The sequence below is a fragment of the Pteropus medius genome, unplaced genomic scaffold, assembly GCF_902729225.1.
Source record: "Pteropus medius unplaced genomic scaffold, Ma_sr-lr_union100, whole genome shotgun sequence".
Classification (NCBI taxonomy): domain Eukaryota; kingdom Metazoa; phylum Chordata; class Mammalia; order Chiroptera; family Pteropodidae; genus Pteropus; species Pteropus medius.
In genome coordinates this window covers 10,541,961-10,554,869 of record NW_024350319.1, presented here as the reverse complement: position 1 = coordinate 10,554,869, position 12,909 = coordinate 10,541,961, and the positions used below count along the sequence as shown (strand labels likewise).

General features: G+C 34.5%; 1 protein-coding gene across 2 annotated transcripts in view; it reads left to right on the top strand.

The window, feature by feature from the left end:
* USP33 (ubiquitin specific peptidase 33) overlaps window positions 1–8,383 on the top strand; it is a 44,225-nt gene extending 35,842 nt beyond the window's left edge. For both annotated transcript variants that reach the window (XM_039838627.1, XM_039838628.1), the window contains exons 19-24: window positions 427–596; window positions 1,685–1,766; window positions 2,524–2,632; window positions 5,678–5,780; window positions 6,767–6,835; window positions 7,213–8,383. In XM_039838627.1, coding sequence (XP_039694561.1) covers window positions 427–596; window positions 1,685–1,766; window positions 2,524–2,632; window positions 5,678–5,780; window positions 6,767–6,835; window positions 7,213–7,370 — 691 coding nt within the window. In that variant the 3' untranslated portion in view covers window positions 7,371–8,383. The remainder of the gene's footprint in view (window positions 1–426; window positions 597–1,684; window positions 1,767–2,523; window positions 2,633–5,677; window positions 5,781–6,766; window positions 6,836–7,212) is intronic.
* The last annotated feature ends 4,526 nt before the right edge of the window (window positions 8,384–12,909 follow it).

The window sequence follows — 12,909 nt, the reverse complement described above, 5'->3', positions numbered from 1 at the left end:
ATTTAAAAAATTAGGTACTGATGGTAGTAATTAAGTACCAAAATTTCTCCTAAAATACTAATAAGTGAACTATTACTATAAAAATAAATCCTATACTAAAAAATACCAATCTTATAAAAGATTAAGTGCTAGCTACTGAAACAGAAAACACATTAACTATTTAGATTGATTTTACTAACAAACATTTGAATGCCTACTGTGTTTATGTGGATACCAGCAGTTAAGGTGCAGTATTGCCCCTAGGCGTATACAGTATAGTTGGGGGGGGGTGATACAAAGTATATTTCTCTTGTATAAGTTCCAGGATCTACTAAGATTCACAATATTAATGTGTATGCTAAGTCTAATAAGCAAGAGGAAAAATCTACTTACTAATCTAATGGAATAAAATGCATAATGAATTTGATGAATCATTGTTTTTAATAGGAAGAGCAGCGAAGAGGCACAAAAAGAGAGGCGAAGGATATCAAATTTATTAAACATAATGGAATCAAGTCTCCTTCAGTTTTATATTTCTCGACAGTGGCTAAATAAATTTAAGACCTTTGCTGAACCTGGCCCTATTTCAAATAATGATTTTCTGTGTATTCATGGAGGTAAGAAGTTCTGTAATGGAAAGTAGTGGTGGGGTTTGCTGTTAAGTAATTTACAAATTAGTTAAGAGCCAAGAATTTTCCTTTCCATTTATTTCTGATTTTCCCATCTGCAATGTAACTTAAGTTTTTTAATTCATTATGGTTTCAGAAATTCACCTTTTCTTCTAATTATAGGCAATTTATAGCCTCTATAGAACAAATATTTATTGAGTACCTGCTCCAAACCCTGTGCTAGAGCCTGAGAATAACAAAGACACCACTTCTGTTCTCAAAGCTCTGATTTCATAGTAGAGACAGATATATAAACCACCAATTAAGGTATAATGAGCATTTATATTACACATTATTTTTCTCAGATGAGAGACACTCAGTTACCAACTGTATCTGTGGCATCTATCCCTTGTCTAAATGAGTAGCTAGCCCTTTTCCTAAGTATATAAATGTACTTGGAATTTAACAAAACACCTCATATAGTTATTTGATAAATGTAATCTATGCCTTTGTGATTGGCTATGTTGGTGTTTGTTCCCATGATGAATAAAACCTTAGTGTGTGACACCCTGACTACATTTCATGGTTGAAGACTTGATATTTTCATTAATTATTTTTTCAGTGAAACTAAAAGAGATAGTAGGAATATCCTGCTTTGGATTTAGAAACCTAAACCTTGAAAATATTTCTATATATGAATTTTTCTCTTATTTCCTGAGTTGAGCTACTAACATAAGTCTTCTTCTGTTCTGAATCTCCCCATAAACCTTTTATGCCATTTATCTGTGCCTGCCTTTTATTAGTTATTTATATAAATGCTTCATTTCTTTTGCTACCCCATAAGCTCCACAAAGGAAAGATTGTTTCCCCGAAACCAAAGACCTTGGTTTATTGATTTTTCTCTGCCTTAGATATACATTCTTCTTTAGCAACATAATCACCAAAAATGCTTGTTCTTAATTTTTAGCCGTTTGGGAGACTCTTCAAGTTTAATGATTGAAAAATGCCAGTAATTATTCAGTTGAAAAATGAGTTTAACCTTTGAGAGTGATATAAAGGAGTTTAAGAATGAGACAAACCCATCTAAACTTTTCTAGGTGTTCCTCTACGAAAAGCTGGTTATATTGAAGACTTGGTTTTGATGCTGCCTCAGAACATTTGGGATAACCTATATAGCAGGTTTGTTTTTCAAATCAGACAATATGGTTTTGTGAAAATCAGTTTGCGAAACTCAATAAAATGAGATTGTATTATTTCTTATATGCTTCTTGTGTTATATGTCGCTTATGTAAAATAATTCTTTTCCTTCATTTATTCACTCTCACTGTGAGTCAAAAGACTTTGTAGCTCGTGTGTCCCTAGTCTAGATAATTAATTCAAATTTTTATGTTCTGATTATCTTTATCTGTAAAAGCATACCGTGATATTTAACTCTTATTTAAAGTTTTAAATTTTATTTTAGAGCTGCTCACATGTAATTTCCTTATTTTATTTTCCTTAGTGAAATGTTGAAAATAATTTATTCCATAAATTCTTACTTGAGTGACCAGGAGAAGCCTCCTTCTGATTAGAACTTGACTAAGAGTATGGCTGTATAACTAAGACTTGTATGTTATATGCTAATTTTTGAAAGCCACTTCTTTTACTTTGTATTGTTGCCACAAACATATTGTGTAGCAGAAGTAACTATAAGGGAATGTTGAAATATAGATAGAGCAGGTTAGTTAATAGATATAAAGTCACCGACCCTGATAAACATAAAATCAAGTCTTATGATTGTTTGATTTTTACATTAGTTTAAATATGACTGAGACATTTTCTCTGAGGATTTATTATTTACTAGGGATTTAGCCATTAACTAAAAGTTGGAGACATATTTTCTAGAGCATTAACTTTCTTCAAGATTGTCATAATTACTAAATTCTTTATGCTTTAGGTATGGAGGAGGACCAGCTGTTAACCATCTGTACATTTGTCACACTTGCCAAATTGAGGCAGAGAAAATTGAAAAAAGAAGAAAAACTGAATTGGAAATTTTTATTCGGGTAAAAACAGTGATGCTTTTCAAATTATAAATATGACTTTGGGTGAAGATAAAGAACTGAAATTAGCAGAACTATATATGTTAATGAAATGACTGGATAAAAGAGTTTTGATAGAGTTTAAGTGTTATGAGTATATAACAGTGAGAGACCCCAGGTAGGTCACGACAATTAGAGTAAGCTAAATTATCATTTTGTGGGTTTTTGTTTCATGGATTGGTAGTAAATTTTGTTTCACGGACTAGCACTGGCAAGAAATCTTGTTGAAACATTAAATTACAGGTTTCTTTAAGTTAACGTTTTTCTGAAAGTATTTATCCAGACTGCATTCTCAACTTCCATCCCTTTGTGAAATATAATACTGTTTTGCGAGACTCTTCAGTACTCTTAAATATACCTTGTTTCCACAAGGTGAGTTTCTTATGAAGTGTTCGTTGATTGCAACCAACAGAAAGTCTGGTCACAGAATCAATAGGAAGGGCTGAGCAACGAAGTTTTATGGACAAGGACTAGTACAGGTCCATTTATCTAGGTAGCAAGAAGTAAGTCTCTTCAAAGTGCTGCTGTCAGTAACAGCTCCAATTATTTATTTATGATCCAAATTCATGTTATTTCATCTCCCTTCCCCCTTTTTTTGAACAAAGTAATGTGTTGGTATAAAAAAATAACACTGGAGTACAAAAATAGGAGCCCTTGGCGGACTGGAAATTAAATATAGTTTCTGAAAAATTAAAAAAGTAGATACGATCAGACAGAAGTAGTAAACCAAAGGCCACAGGAAATGACCACACAGGCTTCAAGCTTGGAAGTGACAGATACCAATAATGACCTCAGCATTCTGCCGCCTGCACTCTGTAAGGCAACAAGCATAAAAGTGTCTGCTTGGATAGAGCAGTGAATGTGGACAGTTGGGTCAGTTAAGGAATTAGATAGCTTGTAATACCTAGAAAGAATTGCGATTTGCTAAATTATGCCATAAAATAAATATTGACCCTAGGGAGATGCATAAGGATGTTGTATCCTGAAAACAAAACATATCTCAATAGATGGTACGATGAATGGCAGAATAAATAAATACTACTGGAGAACAAGTTACTGTGCTGAAAGATCTAGCAAAGAGTTTCCCCTAAAATCAAGTACAAGGATAAACAGATATAAAACAAAAGTTTCAACATGTTGGATAGATATAGAATTCAGTGTTTTTTCTAATAGGTATTTTAGAAGAGAGTCGAGGGGAAGAACTACATTTAGAGTAACATTTAAGAGAAATTTCCCAGAACTAGAAAAAAACATACTTTTAAATTAGTGAGATGATTGTACTTAACTAAAATTTTTGAGAAGCCTCCACCTAGATACCTAAAGAAGAAATGCCCTGATGCCAAAGATAAAGTCCTAAAAGTGTCCAATCCTAGTAACGCTATGAAATAAATAGATTCATCTGGCAGAATCAGTCTGACATGACATTTCAGAAGTCTCAGTTCTCTAGAGATCAGTTGTACATCACAGAAAGTCCTAACTTTAATGCTGTACATTGAGACAAACGTGCTTTAATTTCTTTGTTGACCATCAGAGACAGTCACATTTTTCATTGCCTTTTGTTGTTCTATGGAAGTAGCTACCTTGTGTCCCAGAAAGATCCTTGCACTCAAAGAACTTAATTCAATAAATAACATGCATTATATATTAAAAGGTGATGAGTTCTGTGAAAATGGAAAATATCTAAAAGGAAAGAGATCAGGAGTACAGCGATGAGGGGAGAAGTGAGGTAAAATTTTAAGTAGGGTGATAAAAATAGGCTTCATTGAGAAAGTGACATTTAAGCAAAGACTTGAAGGACGTGAGGGAGATGTTTAGATACTGCAAAAAGAAAGGATAGCCACGCAAGTTTTTTGAGGCAGGAATGTGTCTGCTTGGTTCTGGAAATACCAAAAGTTCATGTGACCACAAGTGATTAAATGAGGAAGAAAGTCTTAGAAGATAAAATCAGATCATGGGGCCAGATCATGGAGGTACTTCTGGGTTGTAAGGATCTCTGGGGACAGTGGCAGGGTTTTGATTAGATTTCATCATAGGAGAGACAAGATCTGAACTTGTCTTTGTCCGCCAGTAGTATATACTATGGGCACTTAGTTCCCCATCACGAAATATTTTTAGGAATCTCACTCTTTTCACACTATGACAACTAAATAAATTTCAAATACCCTTCATTTTCATCAGGCTCTGTTGCCTCCACTTCTCTTTCTATACCAGTTTTTCTAACAATTGGTTTTCTTTAGTTGAAAGCAGTAGAAGCCATAATGGCTAACTTAAGCAAAAAATAAACTTATCAAAAAGAAAAATGGAATAACCAGACCTCCAGAAGTTCAGGAACCCAACATATTCCCAGTATATAACTAACAAAATTGACATTGGAATGACACTATTCTAACCATTAGGTCATTCTTTTGAAGATTTCCATTTTTACTAGTTTTGCTTTGAGTTGCATACCCATTCCTTAGGCCTTAGGACTAGAGGGGGAGTGAAATATCCTCAGGTACTATCCCCCACTTTTGAGAATTTATCCTATACATATATGTGTATTGTCTGTGAAATGACATATACAAGATTATTCATTGCAACATTGTTTGTAATTAGTCATAGCATTGTATTTGTGATTGGTTCTAGCATTGTTTGTAATAGCAATCTGCCTACCAATATCTTAAGTAAACACAGATGTAGACAGTAGTATGGTATGTTTAAATAAGATTTACTCATCAGATTTTTAATTAATATGTGAAGTATTTATTGTTTTGAAGAATGCCTTGACTATTTTCACTTATCCAATCTCTATGCCTTCTTTGTATGTATACTTGCTAGATTTTGAGACATAACCTAGAATTGTTTAAGTATTACCATGTGTGCTAGTACTAAGGTAACTTAGCATCAACATATAGTACATTCTTTGTATATGAGAAATTGGCCTTACCAGATGTTGAATGATTGTATTGTTCTACTACAAAGCAAGTTCTAAATATTAGGTGACTGATTTCCCCCCTCCCCTCCCAATAGCTCAACAGAGCATTTCAAGAGGAGGACTCTCCAGCTACTTTTTATTGTATCAGTATGCAGTGGTTTAGAGAATGGGAAAGTTTTGTGAAGGGTAAAGATGGAGGTAAGTGGTTAACTGAAAAATGAAATTCTTTGCAGATTTTTTGTTTATTTGACACATATTTTTTGAATATCTATATACGCTTGGGATTACACCAGTGAACAAAGAGAAAAAGATCCCTGTCCTCAGGCATCTTACATTCTCATTTATATTCTTATAGGAATTTTTAATTTTTTGAACATGTTTCATAAATTATAACATTCATAACAAGAATAAAAGAACTAAATGAAATTAATCTGCAATCTTAAAGAGTTAAAAAAAAATCCACCCAACAATAAATTGGTAAAATTATGGTTTATCCATTACAATGAAGTACTATATGGACTTTACAAATAATTTTTGTGACAGTATTTAGTAATTTAAAAATAAGATGTTCTTGACATATGAAAAATATTGCAACACAGTGTGCTTATTAGTTTAAACCTTTTGTATTAAAAAATACAGGCAAACATATGCAAAGGCAAAAAGACCACAGCTTGCCTATCTTTATGATAACGAATATGCACTATATTTTTGTATGCAGGGGAAAACAGATAAGTTTTTCTTAAAATTAAAAAGATGCATTTTAACATTTCATTTTATAATGCTTTTATTGTTTTTAGTTTCATAATCTGAAACAAATGGAGAATTGTATAATTTCTTTTTAAATTACAAAGGAATTGTTTTTGTATAGCATTAAAAGTGCATTTTCACCTGTAATCTTTAAATGGATACTTAGGAAATCATTTCTGTTAGATTTTGGATGGCAGTGGGAAAGCCTCTCTCGCTTTCTTTCCTGATTCTGTTTTGGGGGAACTAAGACCCAAGAAGAAAGCAGCTCAGAAGACAGTTAAGAATTGACTGTCATTGAATTGACAGTTAAGAATCGGACTACAAAATAATCAACTTGATTATACAGTGACATCCTTCAGTTATTTCAGGCACAGAAATATGTAATTCTTTGATGCATTATTTGAAATGTATACATTTTCATTGTTTTTTCCTTTTAGATCCTCCAGGTCCTATTGATAACACTAAAATCGCAGTCACTAAATGTGGCAATGTGATGCTCAGGCAAGGTAAGTTTGACTAAATTTAAGCCTTTACTTGTTAATAATTTGTCACTGTTAAGAATATTTCATCACTAGTCATCTATGCCACTTTTTTTACCCAGCTCAATGATGTAATTAGTATGTGAAGTAGAACAAATAGTGGAAAAGCTGCCAGTGTTTAATTTTTATTTGAGGAAAGGTTTTAAGGCTATTGATAGGAGCTGGGAAAAAAGGATTTCTAACTCTACGACAGACCATAAAGTAGCAGCTTATAATAACGTGCGCTGGTAGTCTGAAGATTTGTGTTCCAAAGTTCTCAATTATCCCAGAGGATTCATTGGGGAGCTTTTGCAATATGAATTTTTAGATTTGTAAATATTCTTTCTATATACACTTAATTTTAGGAGCAGATTCTGGTCAAATATCTGAAGAAACATGGAATTTTCTACAGTCTATATATGGTGGAGGGCCTGAAGTTATCCTACGACCTCCAGTTGTTCATGTTGACCCAGATATACTACAAGCAGAAGAAAAAATTGAAGTAGAAACTCGGTCTTTGTAATTTTGAGGATATAGAGCGTAGTAACGACAAATGATTTTCACTTCCCCTGTCATATACACGTGCAGAAACATTCCTAAAAGCATGTTTATTTTCTCAATTTTTAATATTTTCTCTTTTATTCCTTCTTACTGGGCATTATGGAAAAATGTGTTAAAATGTATAATATACTACAGGTTGGTATATTTAATGCTTTAACCTATTATAGTCTTTCAGTGTAATATTTTTGAAAGTGATAATTGTAATCATTTGGTAATCAGTAGGTTATCTTTGATCTTTATACTACGTGCAAATCAATAGTATCCTTTGTAGTTTTGTAAATACTTTTGCTTTGAAAACTTTTTCATTACCCTAAACCATCATAACTGTGACCAGTCTTTTCAGTTCTCCAAAAACCTAATTTAATTGTATAGTTTTGACATGGCTTCATATAATAAAGAGCCTATTTTAAATTGAGAGTTGTAGTCAGATAAATGTTAATTTCCTAAAGCTCAGGAAACGTTAGGGTGTCACTTCTTTTGCACTGCGGCATATAAACTAGCATAGTAATATTTACAAAGTGTCTTTTTGAATGTATCAGGATGTATTTAGTTTGAGTGGAATTTGTGTCAGCAGATATCAGTAATTTATTGCCTCTTATCCTGTAAAATATTAAACTACAATTCCTATAACCCTGGATAGTATTCATTAATGTCTGTAAAAAATTTAGTTTTAGGGCACTTTTATTTTGAGAGCATGAAGTATGGAATGTGTCAATGAGATTATTGATAAAGCTGAAGCCATTTGCAAAATGATTTTTTAATGAAATGCATAGTCTTTTTGATTAATGTAGTATGCATTGCTATTTGCTTGATTATGTGATGTCAAAAGTTTAACTGTATTCCAAGTACAGAACCAAACTGGATTACTTTAAGTATGCTGAATAGCATTCACGATGACTTTGTTTTAGTTGGGGGCAACTGCCACTAGCTAAAAGTGTTGTTAAAATTAGTCCAATAAAAATGGTTTTAAAATAACATGGATGTTGAATTTATTTGATAGATATTAATTGTGAAGGGTATAAAGTTTAGTATGCAAAGTAAGTCATTCAGAGTAGTAAAGTTTTTATGATTAAATGATGAGCGTATTGATCAGCCATTAAGTTTATTTGAATTTTTGAAAAATGTATATAGTTTTTTAGTTTTCTTCATAATTATACCTGTGTTCCTCTTCAAGGACTGAATGATGTTGATCTAAGTTGCCAGGGTTTAGTGTAATGCCTGACATTTAGGAGATGGTCAAAAAAGGTTTGTTTTTAATAGTGCTTGACATTTATGAATATTTATGATACTTCAGCCATGCTACTAAAGTGCTTAATTACATTTAGCCGTCATTACACCCTGTGATTTAGGTAGAGTGGCTTGCCCTAAGCCGTACAGCAAATAAGTGGCATATACGGGATTCCAACTCCAGTCAATGTAATTTTATATTAATGCTCTTATTCACCATGTTATCTCCCAGTGAATTCTTTTGAAACAGACTATAGTATTAGTCATTTTCATTAATAGCATTTGTCATTGGGATATACAATATTAACAATACTGGTCTCTAAGAACTTATATATATAATTTTACATTTTAATAATCAAAGTACATAATATAGTAAGTAAAGTGGTAGCAGTCTCACAGACTCTCAGCCAAAGGTTGGCCATATGTGTTCACAAGTGTAGAATAAAAGACATGATTTCTCTGGGGAGGATTTTCTTGGAAATCCTTAAGCTGAGAAATAGAAAAATTGCAGTCAAAGGATAGTGAGAATCCACATGTATTAAAAGTACATTGATTTATAACATGAAGGTGATTAGTTTTTAGACTCTGGGGTCAGTTTGCTTATGTAGTTGACCGGTAGGCAACATGGATTTTAACTGTGTGGATCTACTTATACTTTTTTCAATAGATACAGTAAATGTATTTTCCTTATGGTTTTCTTAACTTTTCTCTAGCTTTATTGTAAGAATACAGTATATAATACATATAACATACAAAATATATCAATTCCTTAGGATAGTGTACCATCACTCCAGCTCTTCCAAACCTTGTTTTTCACCTGGCTGCAGTAGATAACCTTACCTTTCTTTTGCTAAGACTGAGGAAGTTTAAGCTCCTTTGTTTTTCTTTTGTTGCCACCTCTTAATATTTGGCAACTTCTTTCTAGATTAAAGAAGCCCTTTACTTTCCCTGACTTCCTCTCTTCTCCCTTTAATTCAGTGTACTTTTCATGACTTCTCACATCCCTCAGTACATTTTGAAACTTCTCCTCTTCATTAGCACCTTTTGCTGCCTTCAGATGTGCTAAATTCTCCCTTACTAGAGATGAGTGAAATGAATATTACCTAGACCAATCTGCCACGTTTCTTCACTTTATTGACAAACTTCATTGTTCTGCACTCTTTGCTTCCAACTTCAATATTTGCCCTTTTCAAATCTGTCTTCTATTGCCGCCCTGCTCAAAACAAGTTTTTTCTCTTATATGGCTTATTAGCAATCATTACTGTTTTCATAACTTTGGAATATGTGTGGTTAATTATATCAGTGAATTTCCTTGTGTTTTAAAACTACTCCCCTCTTAAAGGAAGGTGATCGGTTTGAATATACTTATTGTTTTAAAGGATCGTGGATGAAGGGATTAGGTAAGAAACTATTTCTTTAGGGAAAAAAAATGAGCTACACAAAATGATTTTAATCACACAACCATGACTAGTCACTACTAATGTTGAGTTCTTAGCAAATGTCAGGCACTAGCCTAAACATGTTTACAAATAGATTAATGTGCCCAAGTACATACAACTATTAAGTGTCAGAATTCCAACCCAAATGTGTCTTGATTCCAAAACCTATGTTCTCTAAGAACTCACAAGTAAATTTCCAGTTAGAAAATTCAATGACTCTTTCTCAGTGACAATTATATCCTGAAACTTCTCTCCCTCAACTTACATGGTGCTGCATTTTGTCATTTTTTCTTCCTGCATATCTGCCTATGTCTTTTTACCTTTTATTCTGGATGTTGAATGATAAATCTCTATCACTCTAACTTTGTAAATATAAATTGTCTTATTTAGAGAGCTCATTCACTCCCTTTCAATTGTCACGCTTTTGAAATGATTCTTAAGTATATATATTTCACTATCCCTGTATCTTTCAAACTCTTCTCAGATTTCTCTCTGCTGAATATATCTACTCACATGTCAGTCACTTAAACCACAACAGTTTGAAAAGCAATACAGTTATTAAGAGTATGGGCTCCGGAGCCAGTGTGTTATTTTTGCTACAATATGCTATGTAACCACAAAAACTGGTATACGGTTATATTTTACAAGTCTGGAGTTCTGCTAATCAGGCCTTGGCTGATCTAAGCTGGGCTTACTCGTGTATATGCAGTCAGTTGCCGGTTGGCTAGGCAGGTCTTTTTGACCTTGGCTGGGTTCACTCATTTGTATTGGGTTGGGCTTATCTAGGAGGACTTCTGCTGAAATGACTGGAGCAAACTGGCTTTCATATGTCCTTCAGCAGGCTAACCCAGGCATGTTCTCTTGGTCATGGCAGAGGAGCAAGTTGTTTTCAAGTCTGCATATGTCCAAAGTAATATTACATTGGCCAAAGCAAGTTACATGGTAGAACTCAGAATCCGGGTGCAGGTGGGGGAGGATAGATTCTACTTTTAATGAGAGGAACTGCAAAGTCACATGGCAAAAAGTATAGATACAGAGATGTGAACAATTAAGGCCATTAATGCAATCTATAATCAAATTGCTTATATTTGATTACTGGCTCTGCCACTTAGCTGTGTGACCTTGGCAAATTCTGTGACCTCAGTTTCCTCATCTGCTAAATGAGTACCTCCTTGGGTTGTTCTGAAACCAAATGCTTTAAAGATACAAAGTACACAGTAAATGCACAGTATAATAACGTGCCCTGCCAGACGCATACTCCTACAGTGCTTTTCATGTGTCACCAGTGGCAGTAAGTCCAGGATACCAGTCCATCCCCCTTTATGGCTCAAAGAACTAAGCAATTACCTCAATAATTCATGTCTGAATGGCAAAATTACAGAGGTATAATTACTTATGATAGCAACTATTCAGGTGTAGGTTAGACAAGCCTTTTGGGTTTAAGTTCCTTCAACTCTCTCACCCGTGTGAACTTCTGCTATGTGACCTGTGGACGCTGAAGTGGGAGACTGTTCATGACTAGAGGAGCAGGTGTAGTTCTCCTAACAGTAAAGTCGAGATTGTCAGGTTGAAGACTATCTTTTGTAGCCTAACAAGTCACCTCAAAACTTACTGGCTTAAAACAAGGATTTATTATTTTTCACAATTCTATGTGGTCTGGGTAGTTCTGCTTCATGTTGAGAGTCACTCATGAGGCTGCACTAAGCTGGCAGATAGGCTATACTGGAAGGTCCAAGAAGGCAATGGGTTTGGTGTTATTGGCTGAGACGATACATTCATCTCCATCAAATTCTCTTTCTATTGGATCTTAGCCTCCAGGGCCTGTCCATGTGGCTTCTCTCTAGGATAGCCTGACCTCTGTACTGTATGCAGCTGGGTTTCAAGAGGGTAAAAGAAAATGCTGTAGGCATTTAATGGGTTAGGATTGGAACTGGCATCCTGTCATTTCTGCCATGTTCTATTGGGAGGGAACTATGTGAGGGCTTAAATATCAAGAGGCATAGTTTATTGGGAGACCCCTATATAACCATCTATCAAATTTGATCAGCCTGGTAAAGCAAGGGAAAAGAAGCTGGGGGGGGTCACATAATATTTGGTTGCCCCATTTTTAATGATAAAAGGATTGATTAATGGGTTCGGATGGTGAGAACTTAATCTTTTCATTATAAAGTAACTGGGAAGGAGATTTAGCTTAGCTTTTTCACAGCTCACAAATGGTGAGGTTGTCCACGGAACTATCAACCCAAACTAAGTACCTATCTCTATCAATATGTGTTGGGCTTTATTTTCCTGCATGCGCAACATAGTTCTTTGATATGTTCTAAGAATATTTATTGAACACTGCTTTGTGCCTGACAGGTCTGGGGATATAGTAATGAGCAAAAGTCAAACGTCCCTGCCTGTAAGGATATCACTTCTTGGTGGCAGGTGACCAACACATAAGGTCTGGAACTGATAACTATCACAAGGAAATTCAAGCTGGTAAAGAGAGTATGAGCGGGGGTGCAAGTGTAGTCTTGTGGATAGAGTGGTCTGGGAAGTCTCAGATGTTGACCTTTGAGAAGGGACTTGTATTGCCTATTGAACGTTGACGAGTTAAAAAGAAACCTGGAGGAAATGTTCTAGCCAGAGGGAACAGCAAACGCAAAGTCTTGAAGTGGACTGAGCCTGCGTATTGTAGGAATAGGCGGAAAGCCAGAGGGGTGAGCGAGGGGGCCCGGCTGTGCGGTTGGAGAGAGGTAGGCAGGAGCACATATAATATATATATATGCAGATGTTTTCCTGGCCTGAGATTGCTGAGGGAACTAGAATGTACAGATCTCTCAAGAGGACACA